The sequence below is a fragment of the Coturnix japonica genome, chromosome Z (genome assembly GCF_001577835.2).
Source record: "Coturnix japonica isolate 7356 chromosome Z, Coturnix japonica 2.1, whole genome shotgun sequence".
In the NCBI taxonomy this organism is placed as follows: Eukaryota; Metazoa; Chordata; class Aves; order Galliformes; family Phasianidae; genus Coturnix; species Coturnix japonica.
The window spans coordinates 10,008,659-10,028,984 of NC_029547.1; the positions used below are offsets into that span (position 1 = coordinate 10,008,659).

Below are 20,326 nucleotides of genomic sequence, written 5' to 3' on the forward strand. Positions count from 1 at the left end.
TTCCAAGCATGCATCTGGGAGGAAGATAAAGTATTTTCAGGAAAGAGCGCAGCCAAATTGGGGGAGGTTTAGGGTTAGCAGTAAGGTTTGCATAGGAACCTGTCTCTCGGAAACAGCAATGAATACCTGAATCACATCAATAGAATCACAGAATCACAAAATGGCATAGGCTGGAGGGGATGTTAAAGCCCACCTATTTCCAACCCCTCTGCAAGCAGGGCTGCCCTCCACCAGCTCAGCCTGCCCAGGGCCCTTGAAATCTCTTGAAAAATCAGTCACTGGCTATTTTGCTGGTGCTGGGTCGTGATAATTCAACAGTCCCATTTTCAGCACTGCTGAACATCACATGCTATTTGATATTCACTGAGGTAAATGCAATGTGTATATACAGAAATAAAATTGCTCAGTAACTTGCAGAGCTTTTCTAGCAGGAAAAGAAAAAGAAGAAGAAGAAAAAAAGGAGGAATACAAATAGGTACTAAAACAAGATGCACCGCTCATACTCCTGGTCTACAGACAGCTTGTAGACCTCAGTGCATACATGAAAGTCAGTTCTGAGGGATTTCCTTACTCTACACAACAGCATTTCCCCCATTGCTGTTCCCAGCTCCATGTCAACACCTGCGTGCCATCCGGCTCCGCTTTCACATCCTGTGCCCCCTTCTCTCTAGCACAGCCCTTCTCACCCACGCCTTCTACATCCTGCACTTGAACTCAGCTGCACATACTGTCTGCAGAGAGTCAGGCTGCCCTGCACTGTGTGCCGGGGGCTGACAGCTGCTGTGTGTTGAGGCACTGGGCTCCCCAACTCCCAGCTCTTCCTGTTCTGATGGTTTGTCTGCCCTCATTTCTATCCTCATCTCTCCTCAGCTTCTTTGCATAATGCAAAGATCCTCTACGAGCACAAAAATTACCACCCCTGAAGTAAAATGTCTTTTGTCAGTTCTAACGGAATTGCAGCCTAATTTTAATGAAGTCAAAAAATGTTAATTATCTCCCAAGATGATATTTTTCCCTGCTGGGTTTGTTTACCAGATCTCCTCCACTTGTACATGTTCTTTGAAAATGACAGTAAAGTGCAGGAAAATGTGATGTAGGGTCATAAGAGATTAGCTAGGGGCTGAGCAAGGGGAAGCAGGAGGGGTGGCTCTTCTCTGCCCCTCCTGGGCTCAGGATGAGTGTGCGTTGTCTGCATTTACACTATGATTCTGTGGTGCAGCAGTGGGAAGGGCCACACTCACTGTACTTTTGACTTGAGCCAGTCATCAATTTGTTAAGAATTTCTGAAGCTATCTTTTAAAAGCAACTAATGTGTATAACAAAGGACATGCTATCTCTGTGAAAGCATTATTTTAGGGTCAGAGTGTTCCATGTTGCTGCGATCACAAAGAATCCTGAATTAGCACTGCTGTGTCTAAGAGGATACTGGCAAAACAAACTGAATGTGTCGGCACACAAGAAAACAAATGCTGATGCTGGAGAATGCAGGTGACCCTTTACACAAAGCCAGTCCTTTTCTGATAAGTGCCACTTGTTGACACATGGAGCCACAGGGGTATGTACGGGACACTGCTGGCGTCACCACTTCATGCTGCTCACAAATTCGGCTCAGAGCAGAATGAGGAAAAAAACACAACAAACAGAGCAGTGTTTCACTTCTTTATAGCCTCTGCTTCCCAACAAGTTGGGGCAAATGGAAGAAAAAGTCAGAGTTTCTAGGATTTCTGCATTGTTAAAACAAAGTATGCACTGCTGTGCACTGAGGAACTCACTGCAGAGTGGAAGCTCAAAAATCCATCTTTTGTAACCTAGGAACGAGAAAAGCAAAGTTTAGAATGTATGATGGCTCTAGGCTGCAGCACACAGGTGTTTGTGTAGAACATGCCCTTTCTTTTTTCTTTTCTTTACTTTTTTATTTTTTAAATTCCAGAAAATTATTTAGCTGCTTTCACAGAATTCCAATGTTTTGGTTAGACTGTCTTGACCGAACATCAGGATGCACTGCCCCAACAGGCTCTCACAGTGCACCTAATCCAGTGTCTCTGAGTGCGGACTGAGCTTCCTGTGTTCAGAAAAAAAGTTGTTACGCCCTGGAAAAATGAATCTAAGAAAGGTATATTCTTACTATCATTAAATATTGACAGCACAGTTTAGGTGCTGTGATGAAATTATATTTTTCCAACACTAGCACTGTCACCAGATGAACATGGTAGGCCCCAAAGGGCAATCAGGCAAGAGAAAATGAGAGCCAAAGAAATGCATTGGTAGGGCTAAAGGAAGGAAGCTGTGCTATAGGGTCAGACTTTGTCTAGAGGAGCTCTGATCATAGGAGAAGCCACATAAAGTGGGCATCTGGCAATGACATCAGGCTTTCTGCTCTACCATGGGCAGCTGAACGTTCTGCTACTGCTGGTCTTGGCACAGAAATCAGGGGCATGCCCAGCTGAAACCTCTGGTCTCACATCAGCAAGGTGGCACAGCTCTGTTCTGCCCTCTGTTTGAGGGCTGAGTAGTTGCTGCCATGCTGGCTTTCATCAAGCAGTGTAAGCAGCTGGTTTCATCTGCATAAGCCTCAGCCATTTCTATCTGTCCCTGCAGCTCTGTGCAATGCTCCAGCAGTGCCAGCCAGCTCTGTCAGTGCAATCACTTGCCATGTATGTGTATACGCGCTAAGTAGGCAGAATGTGTTCTGGCTGCCTAAGCCAGAAACTCATGCTGAGGGAGGGAAATGTGACCCAAACAGCTGTGGATCAGATCAAGCCAAAAAGCTCCCCTCTGGGAACAAAAACAGAAAGCCGCAAAACCACACTGGGGCAAAACCAACACCAAGTCATGAGTGAACAAGCAGGAGCAGCCCCAGCCTAGAAAGGACCAAAGAGAGAGCCTGTGCCTTGTGTGGCATGCAGGATCATGGTGATGCTCTGATAGCTCAGGTGGGGGAGACCAGGAAGAACAGACAACAGTTTTGCAGCAAGGCTGGAGCCGAAATACAACTTCTGGTGTTGCCCTTCAGCCATGCAGATTCAGATGTTCCTACGGTTTAGGCCATCTTGTTTATCATTTGTTGCACAATCAGAAAGAAGAAGTAAAATGTTTGAGCCTGAAGCACTGACTGAGATCTGACAATCTTGATGCCAGCGCCTGATATGGTCGTGTGCATTGCCACCTATCTCCCAACATCTGCTGTCTGCACTGTGCAGCCCTAGGCTGGGAGGACAGCCTGCACACTATATATCTGCAGCATCTGTACCCAGCACACAGCAACCTGCAGCTGAGTGAATTGGGAAAGCCACACAGGACTTCCTCCTGAAGGTGCTGAGGAATGGGCTCTGTGGGTGATGAGCAGGGAGGTGGGAGAACAGGGTCAGTTGCTAAAAAAAAAAAAAGCATCACCATTTTGGGTTCAACTGTTTGGCTCTATTTTTCTTCCACAAAATCCTCCTTCTAGATAAGTAATTTCGATTCGGTATGAAGGGATTAGTACTGGGAAGACAAGCAGGCTGGGTGTCATGGTTATTCAGATTTAAACTTCCATTGCCCTCAGTTAGATGCCAGTTCAACAAATCACAGACAAGTCTGAAGCTACGAGCTAGCAGGTCAGGAGGAAATAATATCTTCATTTTGTGATGCCCACAGTCTGTTAACATTACTTTATTTTCATTTGAAACAGACGATAGCTAACATGACACGATGCCCTGTTCTGGAGCCAATTAGTAAATGAAAATGAAACAGATTGCACACAAGCTGCCAGGACGTGTAAAGCCTCCATTTCACAGCAAGTTTGTTTTTCATACAAGCTATGTTGGCACCTCAGTAGCTTTCCAGTAATTAAAGACTCCTCTTACTGTCAATGCCAGTCACAAAGAGACACTTATAGAACCATAGAATCATAGTAGAATTACCCAGGTTGGAAAAGACCTTGAAGATCATCAAGTCCAACCGCAGCCTAGACATAGTACCCTAACTCTAACAACCCTCTGCTAAATCATATCCCTGAGCACCACATCCAAATGGCTCTTAAACACATCCAGGGATGGTGATTCAACCACCTCCCTGGGGAGCCTATTCCAGTACCTAACTACCCTTTCTGTAAAGAAGTGTTTCCTAATATCCAACCTAAACTTGCCCTGACGCAACTTGAGGCCATTTCCCCTCATGTCTTTCCTGTGCTGAGGTGCCCAAAACTGAACACAGTACCCAAGGTGAGGCCTCACCAATGCCGAGTACAGGGGCAGGATGACTTCCCTAGTCCTGCTCACCACACCGCTCCTGATACAAGCCAGGATGCCATCAGCCTTCTTGGCCACCTGGGCACACTGCTGGCTCATGTTCAGCCGACTGTCCATCAGCACACCAAGGTCCCTTTCCATCAGGCAGCTTTCCAGCCATGCCTCCTCAAGCCTGTAGGGCTGCTTGGGGTTGTTGTGGCCAAAATGCAGGACCCTACACTTGGCCCTACTGCAACTCATGCCATTAACCTTGGCCCATTGATCCAGTCTATCCAGGTCCCTCTGTAGTGCCCTTCTCCCCTCAGGCAGATCAATAGTCCCTCCCAACTTGGTGTCATCTGCAAAGTTACTGAGGGTGCATTCAATCCCCTCACCCAGATCATCAGTGAAGATGTTAAACAGAAGCAGTCCCAGCACTGAGCCCTGGGGGATGCCACTCGTGACTGGCCGCCAACTGGATTCCACTCCATTGACCACAGCTCTCTGACCACAACTTCACACAAGGTTACAGCACTAGCCAGCGTACAGGTATCTGGAGGCTTCCAGTTCAGATAAAATAACTGAGTTTGTGCAGCCTTTACTTAGCAGCTGCAAACTTCTATGGCTTCTACTGAGGTAATGGCTAGGGAAAAAAAAAAAACACAAGTTGATCTTGCAGAGGACCAGTGCATTCAGGGCTGCAGTACTTGAACTCCTAGGAAGCTAGACTAAGTAAGAGCAGAGACTTGAGGCTCATTTGAAAGTACAGTGTATAAGTCTATACTGCTTTTAGCTGGCTGCCAACCTGAAACAGAGCAAATGCTGCTGTGCACAAATTTTTTGCTCTGCCACAGCAGCAACAGCTCAATCGGAGAGAACAGCAGCATGACATGAGAGAAACAGAAATAAGACAAAAGCAAAAGAAATTAAGGCAGGAATAATTAGATACAGATTAGAAGGGGGAACCCTTCCCAGGTGCCACTTTTGAAAATGTTTCCTTATTGTGCTATTTCCCTACTTGCGGCATGAGGGGAGGCCAGCAGATCTCAGAACTCAGGCAGCCCTACTGGTGCAGATAGGACAGCAGGAGAGATGTCAGTTCCCATCCTTCACACAGCATCAGAAACAAAAGATGATAAGTAAGTTTTAAGTTCTTAAGTTCCCAGAAAGTTTCCTGAAGTCATGAGCTTGGCCATAACCCAACACAAGTATAAAAAGCAGTAAGCAACTTTCAGTGTCGGTGTGTATGGACAGCAGGTACACAGCTGGTAAACATTCCAGGAACAGAGGGAAGAAAACGCTGTAACACAATTTTATCCCTTAAAGCAAACCATTAGTGAAATGGTTTCAGAGTACAAAAAGAAATAAACCAAAGGCACAGAAACAACCAACAGATCAACACATATTTGAAGCAAGGGATGTGAAGGAAATAGGCTGCATATTGAGCATTATTGGTTGTAAGTCACAGAAAAATCAGGGTTTAAAAGAATCTTCAATGCCAAAAATTGGTCCATGTCTCTCCTGCTTGATTTGTTCCTCCTTCAGCCACCCACACTCAAAGTATAGCACTCTGGCAGCTGCTCTGTCCTGCTGATGAGAGCTTGGAAGACGGGAGGTATTGCAGTAGAGGAGTGCTGTCCCTCTAGAATGTACTGAGGAGGCTGGTCCCTCCTGGGACACTGTCTCTGGTGCTGCATCAGGCCATCACCCTCCCAGAACGTCTCATTTTCCTCCTCTTGCATCCCTTGCCCAACAGAGATGGAGGGAGAAAACATTAAAGAACCAGGGGAAAAACTGTGATGTGAGAAAAGCAGCTCATCTCAAGGAAGATGTGTGAAGGATGCAGGCAGAAAAGGGAGAGATCTGTACAGTGTCTGGATGCCAGATCTGCTCTCTGATTGTGCTGTCCATCCCCTGAGGCTCAGCCTACCAAAGCATCTGGGAATTACTTCCTTAGATTGACTGTAATTGGCACAGTTACAGGAAGCTGCTGTTTGGGAAAATGAGCATGTTGTTGTGCATACACTTAATCATGGGAACCTACAAAATATGGAAGTAAAGTCTTGTTCATTTAATCATACAATCAAAGTTTCCAAGCATTCTTCATCATGACGATAAAATAGACATCGGTGTCTATTGAGGCGCTGACTCCTGCATAGTAGTTCATGAATTCTTCTGTTGTGACCTGGGGCAGAAGAATTTAAAATAGAAAAATAAACACGCATTTCTTTTCAAAGTAGAATAAGTTAAAACCAAATACTGGGAAAAAACACTAAACAAAATCCAATACCTGACATTTTGCATTGTTGGTAGTGAAAAGGAACCCAACAGGAAGAATTAAGACAGTAAAATTTGTAGAGTTGATATCTCTACCAGAAATAAGAGCTCCTTCAAGAACGCTTGGATGCAGATTAAATGTGCACAGTTAAATTAATCTCATCAGGAACTAAAGTTAAAATCAGTGCTGCCCATGAAGACAAATGTTTTAATCTGATTTTTTTCCAAGAATGCTATCACCTCGTTCTTTGCACTATCATTAATGAAAGTAGATTGGGTTTCTGGTGCAACCCAGAAACAGATAGGAGCTTTACACCCCTTCAGCAGAGAGAAAATATCAGTGCTCCACACAAGTCTCACTTAAAGAACCAAAAACATTTTTAAATAGTGAAGAGATTTCAATATCTTTAATGGGTATTTGGAGGATAAAAATGGCATGTATCTCTTGTGATATCTTAACTCTTGATCCATAGGGGTTATTCTTTCAATAAAACATCACACAGAAAAATATTTATTCTTATAGGATTGTGTTTTTCAGAGCTAAGCAAAGTGTTGCCAACACGAGAAGCAAAGCTTACTGCCTGTCCCACCATTACAATTGAGCACAAACTTTCCTGACCACCTTCCTTTCAGAGGCATCTAGCAAGAACACATTGAAGAGGACCTTAACAGCAAATATTCAGCCTTGAGCCATTTCAGCTGAAAGCTTTTTAAGGGACCATTAGTGATCTCTGATTCTTGCACAGGAATCTGACAGACATTTCTCAGAAGAAACTGCAATCTGATGAGCTACCTTGCATCAGGATTGTTGAAAAAAGACACGAGGCATCAGAGTAACTTTTCCTTAAGGTCAAACACTATGGTATTTTTGAGAAACAAGGCACTGCAGAAGCCCATTGGAAGCACTCAGTTTATCAAGGATCAATCTGAGGACACATCTTGTTTAATGTATTCATTCATGACCTTGGCACAAAAAGTAAGATTATTTGCTGGGATTTTCTATACACTGCCAGAGCTGCAGGTAAGGCGCAATTCACACAGTGGTACTTCTGAAAGTGCCGAAGTAGAAAAAGGTTTAAAATTCAGCTCTACCAAGTGAAAAGTCTTTCCCAAGGGAAATAAAAGCAATCACCTCTCAGCCAGCTGAGAACCTGCCTATTGGAAGCCTGCCTATTTTTTGTGTTTGCAGCCTGGATGGCCAGCAGTACTCTGGGCTGCATCAGTAGAGGGGTTGCAGTAAGGAGACAGAGGGGACTCTTCCCTTCTGCTCTGCCCTTGCGAGGTCCCATCTGCAGTTCTGCATCCAGGTCTGGGGCTCCCAGCAAGAGAAGTAAGTGGAGCTGTTGGAGCAGGTCCAGAAGAGGCCACAAAGATGACCACAGCGCTAGAGCACCTCTGCTATGAAGACAGGCTTAGCTTAGAGGGGACCTCAGGGAGACCTGATTGTACTTTCAGTACTTAATGGAAACTTATAAACTGGAAGGGAAGCTACTTTTGCATGGTCTAATAGTGACAGGACAAGGGAGAATGGCCTTAAAGAGAGGAGATGTACACATGATGTTAGGACGAAATTCTTTACTCAGCTAGTGGTGAGGTGTTGGCACAGGCTGCCCAGAGAAGCTTCCATTTCACCATCACCCTCTGGATAAACCTGTCACTATTGCAGGCTGTCTTTCAAGTAAAGCATCATAGCATTTACGGGTGCTAGAGAAGTGCTAACTGTAAAGTATTTCAACTATTAGGAAACTTGCTTTTGAGCTGGATCTCAGATTTTGTTCCCCCATAAAGTTCCTCCAGTTTCTGTGGATTGTGAAAATTAGCTATTGAGTGGGATAGATTGAAGAAATAATATATGAAAATAGATCCATAAAAGCTACAAGCTTATAAATGTAATCACACCCCCCCATCTGCACCTTCTGCCAAACTCCTTTCCTCTCAGTGACTTGGCAAGATGCATCAACATTCTACTGAGATGTTATGTTTTACCGTACCCCATGTATGTGGCACAAATGCAGATATAGTGGCCACAGTATCAAATAGTATCTAGAACCTTTAATTATTTAACTCAAATTGTGAGTCAGCTGGTGATTTCGTAGCCTGGCATTAGGTGTTTCACTTACCTTCCCATCTTTGTCATAAGGAGAATCAAAATTATCCAGAAAGGCCCTAAAAACTTGATCTTCTGTCCAGTCTCCGTTTTGGTATTTGGGATGGTGTTTTGCATTATACACCCCCCGTAAATCTTCAATCGTAACAACACCATCTCCAGTTTTATCTAACTTCCTAAATGCCTGCATGATGATCTCTTTTCTGGCATTTGACATTGGAGGCTGTTAAGAAATGCCAACAGATTAATTTTCTGTAGTAAAACTGTTGAAACAAAAAAATCATTCAAGGCACATGGGATAACAAGGTGCTGATAGATCATGTTGCCCATGACATAAGAAGAACAATATATCATCCAAAAGTGGTTTGGTAGAGTTTAATTACTGCCTACCAGTAGGATGGTGAATGGAAAATAAGAGAGAAAATGTTTTCTAGAATATTTCTACCAATTTAAAATATTTACATAATCTTTAAGGACTAAATATTTTCCTTCTTAATTGTTGAGACTTCAGCAGAGCAGAGGGTCCAACCAGGAACTGTCACGCTGCGGTTTCACCAGTCTAACTGACCTTATGAGGAGGAGATACAGCATAAAGTGAAGGATAGATAAGTGAGATTAACAGGGTAAAATACGTATGAATCCAGACTACAATATAGGAACTGATGTATCCAAATCAGGAGAGCAGTTCATAAGGATCCATCATAACCATCTGTGTATTGGAAGCCTTAGGCTTTGCCAATAAACTGCAATTATGTGTAAGGTTCTGCCAATCACAGAAGGGTTATTTGTGGCAACTTTTTTTAGCATATTTAGATGGAAATGCAATATTTTAACAGCTCAAGAGTTACAGACACATGGAGTACATCTGCAGAGTTTGCTAATTACTAATTTGTCATTAACTATAGTGCTGTAATTTGCTAGTTCTAATCAAGTTTAGCTAATGAGAAATGTAATGCAGTAACATGAATTCCCAGACTTACTCTCAGTGTAACAAGAAATTCATCAAAATCAATTGTTCCACTGCCATCTTTATCAAATATCCGGAAAATCTCTTGTGCTTCTTCCTTGTCTATCATCATAGCATAATCATTTAATCCTTTCACAAATTCTTTGAAATCAAGGGTCCTGCTGTTGTCATCATCCATAATCTGAAATACTCTGTGTAAAACATGCAAATAGAGGAGAACAGAAAGGAGGAATTAGAGGACACTGCAGAGGTTTAGCACTGAGATGAGGAACTGTACCATCAAAGAGTCACGCATGTCATTGAAGTTTCAGCTGGTCATGCATGGTCCCATTTGTGGCTACGTGGGACAAGGAGGGGGATTCAGGGCATGGCCCAGTTCCCACTCCCTGGGCTAGGTTGTCTACAGAAGGGCATGACCCCCCTAATCTAGGCAGTTGACAGACCATTAAGCAATGGCAGGCACAGCCCAAGGAATGCAAGGACAAAATCTTCAGTACTGAAATGCTTAAATTAGTTACAGAAAATGCCAAATGGTAACAGACATTTTATATTCCTCTTCTCCCTATGGCAGGCAATATGGATCTTGGGAAAGCACTTTTCTTTGAAGGATTCATGAACTTCAGTGCTTCGCCTCGTGAGCAAGTCAGCCCTGTCTCCCAGAACAGGACTTTGTGGGCTGTGCCTTTTGTCTCAGAAGAGGCAAACATGGTTTCTAGCTCCTGCTCAGCCTGCTGCTGAACAAAGTGCAAGGTTTGCCCTGAACGGTGAAGGAGTATTTGTCACAAAAGCAAAGAATTCAAATCTTGAGTGGGGAGTTTTGAGGACCAAAGTTGGTCCTTAGAATTTGGGCACAGGCAGAAAAAGAGCAAGCTGAATAGGATTAAAATCCCTAATTTGTTCTCCAGATCTAGTCCCAAGTGTTTTGGGGATTTACTGCTCACTTGAAACAAGAGACCAGAGTGGAGTGCTGTGGTTTCCAAGTGTGAACAACTACACAAGGCACGTACTATTGTACAACACAGCAGGACCAGAATTTCAACCAAGGCATGAGATTTTGTACCTTTAAATATAGAAACAAAGGATAATTCAAGCTGAACAAGGAATCTGGAAGTGTCTCATGCAGCCTTCTACTGAAAGCAGTGTTAAATACAGTGCTAAACCAGATTTCTCAGTGCTTTGTCCAGATGGGTTTTGGAATCTGCCAGCTTATGGCTGTTGACACTCACCCCACCTCTAGACACTCACTGAAGAGCTTCCCTCTTTTTTCCTATTACCACCTTCTTGCTACTTATGTCTGGGGCCTCCTGCAGCTAAAACTATTGGGGCTAACAGAGAAATTGACTTATTAGACTCACTTGCCAAGTCCTTTGATGCCCGCAGACCCTCTTGCTAAGCACTTCAGTCGAAGTCTTTCTACAGGGTCGGTCGTTTTGGACAGATTCTTTTTAGCCTGGATTGCCATCTCTCGGTCATGCCTTGCTGTACCCGGCATCTGGAAGATAAAGACTCTCAAGCAGACTGGCTTCTTACACATAACACATTGTATTTATGCCAGTCTTAGTATACAGAGCATCCCAAATCCACCCCTTGTAAGGTGCTGGCAGAGCTTTTATGAGGGCTCCTTTCCACCCCTTATTTCCCTTCCATAAAATCCTTTACTCTTTATCTTTCCACTAGTGAAAATGATTGCTTTGACCTGTGCTTCATGGGCCACCATATCTGAAAGGAAAGCTCAGACAATCACATTGCAACTGTAACCCAGATACAAATGGGAAAGCATGGGTGTGAGTTGGCTTGGACTACAGTGTATGAGCTTGCTGAAAGTTGGTGAGCACAGCAAAGGGGGCACTGCTGCATCTCCTACATCCCATGGGCCTCTTCAGTCTTGTGTTTTGGACGTCAGTGTTCTCAATCCAAACTGTCTCGGTGAGGACTGTCATCTTGTCTGTACGTTGTTCTCTGTGCTGATTCTGGGGAGAGGATCTGTAGCCCATGTGGGCAGTGAAGACACGTGGGCTCAGGTCCCTATCCTCATACACAGACTCCACTCCTTATAATACAGCAGTGCCTACAATGGTATTGTGTTTTATGTGTTGACTTCAAACCTCACCAGCTGGGCTTAAAAACAAACAAACAGACAATTAGAGTAAACATTTTTGTTCCCCACAATGGTTTTCACTTCTAAAATAATTGAGAAATTCATTATGAAAGAAAACAGATTGTCGTCAGCTTTTGTTTCAGCCAGAAAGAGCAAAGTTCTCCCAGGAGCTCATTAATGAGTGACCAGGAAGGCCTTCCAGCTACATGAAGTCAGAAGTCAAAAATGTTTTCATCAAAAATGCAGTCAATGGCCTGTCCTTAATGGATGTTTCTAGACAGCAAGAATATAAAATACAGTGAGTTTACTAGCTGAGCAAACCATACTTTTCTTCAGTATTTATATGCTATATCACGCATACTTTGTGTCTATACATCTATCTCTTCATAGTGTGCACAAACATGCATGCTTAGTACTATGTATTATGCCTCTGTATCATATTTTATTCAGAGATTTAAATAGTATGCCAGTGTGGCATGAGGTAAATGATAATTTTTCTCCATTATATACTGCAAAAATCTACAGAAACACATGGCATGTAAAGACTTCAGTATCTCTTTGCCTCGAGCACATTGAGGGCATTTCCCACGTTCATCAAATAATCATTGCAGTGAGAGTCATGAATTGAGAGTAGGGAGGAATCATCTGATATCATATCTATTCCAATTTCCTACACCTCAATAAACGCCACTGAAACTGGTCATTCTTCAGTTATCTCTGCAGCACATAAATAATTTGCTCCTACACACGGAAATATTTCTGGCTGAGAACTTGCTATTTATCGGCTAAATTATTCTGTTATTGAGTTATTTTCATTTTAAATTATCTCCTTAGTCTGAATTTTCCTCTCATCAGATGTTGTTAATATTTTACTAAATAGATATCTATTCTGACTTTGTCTGGATGCAAACACTTGAACCCCTCTAAACCTTCCTTGGCTAAGGAATTAAACAAAGCTTTGGACTGTTGACACAAAATCAGTTTTCAAATTTAAAATACTTCTGATGTTGTTCCTGACCTGCTCCAGTATTTTGCCAGAACTCTCTTTTAGACTGCAACTAAACACTTTAACAGTCTAATGTCTCAGGCAGGAATAATCCCATTTTTTATCTTCACACATAATGGCTCAAAACACTGACAGAAAATACTTCTGCTGGTCTTTGAGAACCTGTACTCTTTAAAATGCTCATTAAAAGTATCACCAGCACCATGCTGTGATAGCAAACTCGGCCGTATAAAGATGTAAACTTGAGCCTGGCTCATAGTAGCATGTCTGCCACTTCCTTGTTTCTGCTGGCAGCTGCTTTAAGCTAAAGATAAACCTTTCCAAGACTGTTAAAAGATTATTTTAAGAAATACTGTAAGAAAAGAGCTACTGAATCATGGCATGGATGGAACATTCACACGCCCTCTCCTCTGCTTTTATATTGCTTTCCATATACACTGCTTCTTCCAAGAAATCCTCTCTCTGCAGACTGTCCTGTGAAATAAAGAGCAAGTGCAACTTATGATCACGTCTGTGCTAGACACAAGTGACAAAATCTATGTTATTCAGCAGGAGCAGGATCTGACTGCTGTCTCTGAGAGGACAAGAGTTACTGAGCCTACAAGCAATTAAGCACTGCAGTGCAAAGCCAGAGTTGCAGGCTGGATTTTGTCTCTTCTTTGCAACAGCGTCATATTACTGTGGGAGATGAAGAGAGAATAAAACACTTAACTGCAACAAGAGATCAAAACAGCACAACTCCAAAGGGATTTGTCACCAGTGGCTGCTCTCCAGGGGGCTGAAAGCTTTTCCTGATCTCTTGTCCTCTGTTTCTTCTTTGTTTACTAACTCAGAGCAGCTCTTCCTACAGGTTGATTTATATATGCCTCTCCCTTTGCTCTGAACAAGAGAACTGACAAACATTCATAGCACAGTATGTACCAGGAGCACACTATAAGGCACCCACAGAATAACCACTGCAAAAATAAATGTTTTCATTAACTAGGGCTCTCTTTTAGGTCTGACATGAAACAATTACACAGGAAGTCAGGATTTTTTGACTGTAGCAATTCACCTCGTATCTTCCAAATGTATTATGCATTAATAATTACAAATAAAGCAAGAAGAAATCTTAAGTATAATTTTATGTATTTATAATTCCTATACTTTATAGATCATCAGACATATCCCACTGTGAAATGAAAAAGAGTCTGCTTAACTTAATTAAATGCTGGACAGCCCTGTTTTGCCACAGCTTGGCTACAGGCAGACACAGCAGTGAGCACTGTTTGTTTCCACGGGCAATGCTGTGTTGTGCAGGCTGAACTACAATGACTGCATTTCCTAACAGAAATGAAACCTGAAATACTGGGTTGGGTTTTTCAGCAAACCTCTATTCGCTCAGCACCCAAATCCCCTTACATCCCTTTTTCACCTGAAGCTTACATCTGGAAAGAGCCAGATGTAACCAAAATGACATTACAGCTCTGCACCACTCATTTACACACCATCCTTCAGCTGAGCCTAGGAGCTTTCTTGGAAAATTCAAGTTTTATTTTCCCCAAGAAACACTCAGGTGTGGCAGATTCAAAGCCACACTGATCTTCGGATTCCAAAAGCGCCTGTCCTGGCCAAAATCCCAAGTCATGCACTGCACTTGAGGAAAGATATCAAGTCTGGTCATCAATTTAAGCTGCTTAAACTAATTGCTTGTCTTTGGGATTTATTCCCACAGTTTCATTACCTTATTACAAACATGAAGATTGTACGACTATTTGATGACCACACAAACATCTAACAAAATAATTGATTTCCCAGCCCCACGGACCCCTCTGTAGCAGGCTGCAGCCTCCCCTCTGCCTCTGACCAATCCCAGTAGCACACATCTCCCTTCTGACAAGTGTGGCATTGCTATTCCATGCACACACGTATGTACCTATATAAATGTAAAATAAATATATTACATATCTATCTATCTATCTATCTATCTATCTATCTATCTATCTATCTATCTATCTATCTATCTATACATAAATAGATCTGTAGGTAAATTAAGCTGCTGTTGGCTGAGACCCAAGCTCTGCAGATCAGAGAAATTCATAGTGAGCCAGCAAACAACAGAAAACCTTTTACCTGCGATGCTGTCCTGCACGTGGGCTACCACTTGGGTTTCAGGGCTGTGACAGCAAGGAGCCCCAGCTGCTCCCACGTTCTCGCCCCACAAGCAGAGGGTACACAGGTCCAGGCTCACAGTAGAGCTTCCTTATCCATCTCGTTTTACTTGTTTACACAGCCAGCTGCCTTCCTTCCTCCCCACCCCCCCCTTTTTGGGAGGCCTGGAGTTTACCAGCCAGTCTCCAGGGTGACAATGGTGCTGCAGCAAGCCCAACCTGCAATGCCATTGCTTCCCCAGGCAATTGCTCGTGCTCCTTTACTTAACCTGATTTTAAATGGAAACCTTCATCCTCCTCCCTGCTCAGAGCAGGGCCTATCTAAAGGCTACAAGGCTGCTCAGAGCACTTCCCCATTGAAGAAAGGCTGAAGCAGCTGGACTTCTTCAGCCTAGAGGAAGGAAGGCTCTGGGAGACCTCACTGCAGCTTTCCAGTACTTAAAGGGAGCTAATAAATGGGACAGAGAGTGACATTTTACCAACTTTGATAGTGATAGGACAAAGAGGGGGAGGGGAAGAGAGCAGTTTTAAGCTAAAATAGGGGAGATTTAGTTTTGATCTCAGAAGGAAAGTTGTTACTTGCATCCATGGTTGGGATTTGGGCTGCCATGCTCATGCTGCCTCCCTCCCAGAAGAACAGGATATATGCTAAGGGCGCCATGGAGATGGTGATGTTTTGGTGACATTTTTCTCTGCTCCACAGCTGATAGGGCTAAGAGACTTACTGGTTCAGTCTTTGACTCAATGTGTAATAGGAGAAGGTGATTAATAGTCTGGAAGTTGTGTTTCAATATAAAGAAATTGCCGCTGTATTTTTTTTCTCGCTGGTTAATTGCCATTTTGGAAGGCCAGACAGTGAGCCAGAGCCTTTAGGGAGATTATGCTCATCTGCAGGAAGAAGCAAATTGAAAAAGGTTAAACACCCATCTGATGAGGGACAATTTATCTCCATCTCGACACCACTATTAAGAATCTTGCCTTGCAAAAGGTCACTAGCATTGTCAGTGACAAACTATGGCACCTTCAGAAAGAGTGTCTTGATAGATTCCTCAGGGGTGACAAGGACCCTGTGTTGTCTACCGTTACTCCCTGGGCTCATGGCTGGAGCCAAGGGCAAGGGCAGGTCAGCAGTGCATGAGAAATGGGGAGAGAGTCCTGTGCTGCCCACAGACCAGAGCGAGTAAGAGCAGGAAATTATTTTAGGCCACTACTAGAGTAATAACATTTGCATCCTGGCAGGCTGCTTATCTTTCATCGACAGGTACTTCCTGGTACTGAACTGCAGCTTGTGCAGGGCTTCATGTGCTCTTTATATCTCCCATCCGGCAACTGGCAGCACATCAGTGCACAACCAGGAAACAATGCATGTTTAATCAGTCACTGATTTGAAAACCATAGCTCCTTGGCAACATCAGCCCTGCCTGCCCACACTGCAGGCAAAGCAGGGACACTGGGGCTGGGGATGGAATGTTCTCCAAGCAACAGCTTGATCTTTGCAAGGCAGCATCCTTACAGAGGGAAGCAGTCTCTGTGTGCAGAATTTGCGGCGTTCAGGGATGTCTGCTTGTTTGCACAGCAAGGCAAGATCTGAAACAGAGGAGTAAGTTGACATGTGGATACTCTGTTGTTACTGCTGGAAGCAATTTATGTGTGTGAGCACAAATATGCAGGTGATCAGCCTCCCTTCAGCACACCCCTCTGAAAATGACCTGTTCTGTTCAACAAGTAAGGAATCTGAGTCTGAATAATGATTAATTTGCTTTCAGGTGTCTCAGATAGCATACAGGTTATATGCTAATATCTGCTTACTGAGAGCAAAGCTGTGAGCAGAGCACAGATGATTCAGAGCTTATCAGAACAGAGATAAAGGCTTCACCAAAACTCTGGAATTGATCCTCTTCTGAACACTGAACCATTTGGTTTTTGTTCATGCTGAACAGGCTGCTCAGTTCATTCTGCCCAGTTTGTGGTTCAGCAATCTGGGGAATCTAATGTAGATGACAAATATGACAGACCTTGCTGATGTTCAGTTTCAAAAAATTCAGACTTCTGTTTGAATTTCAGGTGGAGGGAAGACGTAAGAAATGCACAGTGTCTCAAAGAAAAAAGCCCCTGCATATTTTGCTATAGTTCATTTACCTGCAGTAGTGTTGTTTCTTAGTGTGAATGCACTGTACTGATCCGTGAATATTGGTGCCAAGAAGTTCTCCAGCAATAAGAAGTGAGGGTATAAGGTCTGAATACAAGTGTGTCCATTCTCACTTGGTAGGAGAGTCAGGACAAAGCTTAATTTCTGTGACAAGCTTGGGGAAAACAACAAAACAACAACAAAACCCTTGAAGGATCATAATGCACCAAAGACAACTATTTATGTGGCATAGACTTTTGGAAGCTATTAAAACTCAGAAAGGTTTGCACACACAAAACAAAACAAAACAAAACAAAACAAAACAAAACAAAACAAAACAAAACAAAACAACCCCCTTGTGGTAGATGATATTGCCAAGGGAAAAGTGCTCCCATTTAAAAGCAAACCGTAAACAAATGAAATTGAATTCTCAACTTATAAAATATTTTTACGTCCTGAAATACTGTGTCCATGTGGTTGGCAGCCATGCAGCTCTGTAAGCTGTGCTGATGGCTGCTCTCAGGAGCACTGTGTGTGCACTGATGTTCAGCTCCCACCATGTCCCTGGGGCAGTACTGCCTGCCTGCGTGCTCTCACAAGGAACATCCTCAGCATTTCTCGCCCCTCCTGTGTCTTACCCCACCCCTGCATCTCACTCTGGAGAAGCACAACTTTCCTAACGTGATTTACAGCAGAGGCAGTTGTTATGAAATCTTGTATTCTTCCTACTAAAAAATCCTTTCTCATCTGGAGAATACAAATACGAGGTATTTCACCTGTCTGAAAAGCTCAGCAACTAATGTTTACTGAAAATAAATGATTGTTAACCCACAGTGAAAATTTAAATTTTAAGGATTTTATGTATAAAGTCAGTATGTGCCTTGGTCCTCTGAGATGGGCAACAGGTACGTGGGATTGTGCAGGCAAGATCTGTCCTGGGGGTAAAAGGTGCTAAAGAAGAGATTTCAGTAGTCATTGAGGAGAGGGTTGGGGCTCTTCCTCTGGGCCTGGGCAAAGTGTCAGCCTGACACTGCAGGTAGGGGAAGCTGCTTTAGTTGCCACTGAGATAATGTTTCACTGGTCAGTCTGTGGAGCAGGTCCGACAGAACCTCTTACTTCAGCCTGTGCATTACAGTATTTACAATGACAGATAAGATGCATGTTTTTGTTATTGTTCTCTGGAGGTCTCTCTCCAAGTGTCAGAGAGGTTTTGCTGCCAGTCTCCAAAAGGTTGCTATTGGCATGTGGTTCAAATGCTTTTACCAGCAAAGGTGTCCCTGCCAACAGACTTGCCAACCTCGTGATTATGGCTTTGAGCCAGTCTGTTGGGATGAGTGGTCAAAGCTCATGTGGAAAGAGAGGTGTGAAGTGGCTCAAACACTTTCCATCTGAAGGGAGCACTGATGGCAGCCAACTCAAGTGCCTGCATAGAACTGATGCATACACACAAGAATAGAAGGAATTACAAGTCTAAGTGCTCTCCTCATCTACTTGTTTCTTCTCGACTCTGTGATGTAGGAGTTGCAACTACGCATTTCTAATTCCAGCCTTTGTCATCGGACTTGACTTTTCAAGGATTCTATGTTATAGTCTTGGTGGAATTAAATCTGCTTGACGTATGCATTCCTTAAGCCTCTAATTTCTAGGTTCCCAGTAGAATAATTCTAAGAAAAGATGCTTTCATTCCCTACCTTACTAATGGACACACATAGGTGCCCTTGTCCCCCCAGGGTGAGCCCAAGGGAGTTTGGTGCCTGGTTCCCCGGAGGCAACACTGAGGCTCTGCAGACATCCCTATTGTTCAGCAGAAATATGCAGTCTGCCACCACAGCATGGAGTTCTGATCTGATGAAATGCAAAGATGCTTTTCTTTCCCCATTCACTTTTGGTAAGCAATATTTAAAATAAAATACCAACCCTATTTTTTCTTAATTCTGATTTTTCATGGTCCTCAATGTGAAATGAAATCTGCAGAATTCCCTTTAGTAATTACACACCTCACAGTCCTAAGGGCTTCCTGTCTCCCACTCAGAGGTTTCCAAAATCATTTTAGAGTTTTTTCTGTACTGTTGTCTCTCATTCTCTGATGATGATTCCAAAGGCTTCACCCCAACTGGTCCAACTTTAAAAGTCCTTATTTTTTTTAAAGTAGATTCATTTGAAAGAGTGGGCATACAACCCCCTGCACCTGATCACTACTCCCTGGGTATTACAAACCACTGAAACACAGAAATTGTAGTGCTTAGGGGCTTTCATTACAAGCACAATTTTCTGATAACTTTGACACATGCAAGATTCCAGAACTCAGTCATTCTTTTGATTCCAGCCTGGTAGCATTGTATTAGCACTAGGAAATATCTTGTAATATATTTCTGCACCAAAAGCGTAACCAGACACAGTATGATGTGGGAAGGGAAAAAAATAAACAGGAAAATTACTCTCTGCTCAGAGCTACTTATCTCTAAAGCTTCTAAAATCGGTATCCTCAGTTTCATAACACTCAGCTAGACAGAAATGGATAGCATAGGACACTGTGCATCATAGGAATGTAGAGGAGGACCTAAAACTGGAGGATGCCTCGTCCCCAAAGAGGCAGGCAAGAAATGTCGGGATGTGCAGCTGTGCTGCCCAGTATCCTGTCATTACTACAGCCAGCAGCATGTCAACAGCTTTGTGCTGAGCTTGCCAAGCCTCAGGGAGAGCCCTACCACGCTTGCACTGTCTGAACTTTCGTTCATCTTCCTGTAGCTCTGTGCTACTTTTTTTCTGTGACAGCAGTTTCTCCACCTACCAGCTGCCCACAGCTAATTGGTTTGGAGAAATTCTCTTTTTATATGGTACAAACGCAGTTTTATATAGGTGGCAGTAACAAGTAGCAGATCTGTGTATAATGAGAAACTTAATGCAGTCAGGGAAGAGAGGTGCCAACCTGATGTAACTGCAGAGACTCAGATAAGTGGGGATGTAGAGTGCAGCACAGAGGAGTCTAGGGATGTAATGCTAACAGCTGGAGCGTGGCACTGGCAATAGAAACTCCATGGCTCTTATCAGCATCCAGAGTAATGCATACCTAGAGCTGTGCAAGGCTGGGTTTGCAGCTTACAGAGCATGCAGTGAAATAGCTTCTAACATGCTTGAAATACACCACACAGAATAGATTCATCTGTAACATGGATCTGCATAATGTCCAGATGAGTGAAAATTAGGAAGGTTTGGTTGCATACTGGCAAGTGCACACAAATATATGTGATAGGGTGTGGAAGAAGCCAGCATCATCAACACCAGTTTTCCCAACAAAAGACACCAAAGGCTGAAGGTATTACAGTGTTGTGTTACTGCAGTTTGAAGATACAGACTTTATGACCCAAAGAAACAACTGAGGGGT

General features: G+C 43.2%; 1 protein-coding gene across 3 annotated transcripts; it reads right to left on the minus strand.

Annotated features, from left to right (window-relative positions):
• Positions 1-4,813: 4,813 nt before the first annotated feature.
• On the minus strand, positions 4,814-14,983 carry CAPSL (calcyphosine like). 3 transcript variants are annotated; one of them, XM_015848522.2, is made up of 6 exons: positions 14,776-14,983; positions 13,376-13,555; positions 10,915-11,051; positions 9,573-9,750; positions 8,606-8,815; positions 6,269-6,393 (listed from the first exon to the last, which is right to left on the minus strand). In XM_015848522.2, the coding sequence occupies exons 3-6, from the start codon at positions 11,049-11,051 to the stop codon at positions 6,292-6,294; spliced, it is 627 nt and encodes a 208-aa protein (XP_015704008.1). In that variant the 5' UTR covers positions 13,376-13,555; positions 14,776-14,983; the 3' UTR covers positions 6,269-6,291. The 3 variants fall into 3 exon arrangements, with proteins under 3 accessions (XP_032297275.1, XP_015704007.1, XP_015704008.1); XM_032441384.1 differs by lacking the exon at positions 14,776-14,983 and having other exon boundaries at positions 4,814-6,393; XM_015848521.2 differs by lacking the exon at positions 13,376-13,555 and having other exon boundaries at positions 6,260-6,393; positions 14,776-14,980.
• Between the last annotated feature and the right edge of the window lie 5,343 nt (positions 14,984-20,326).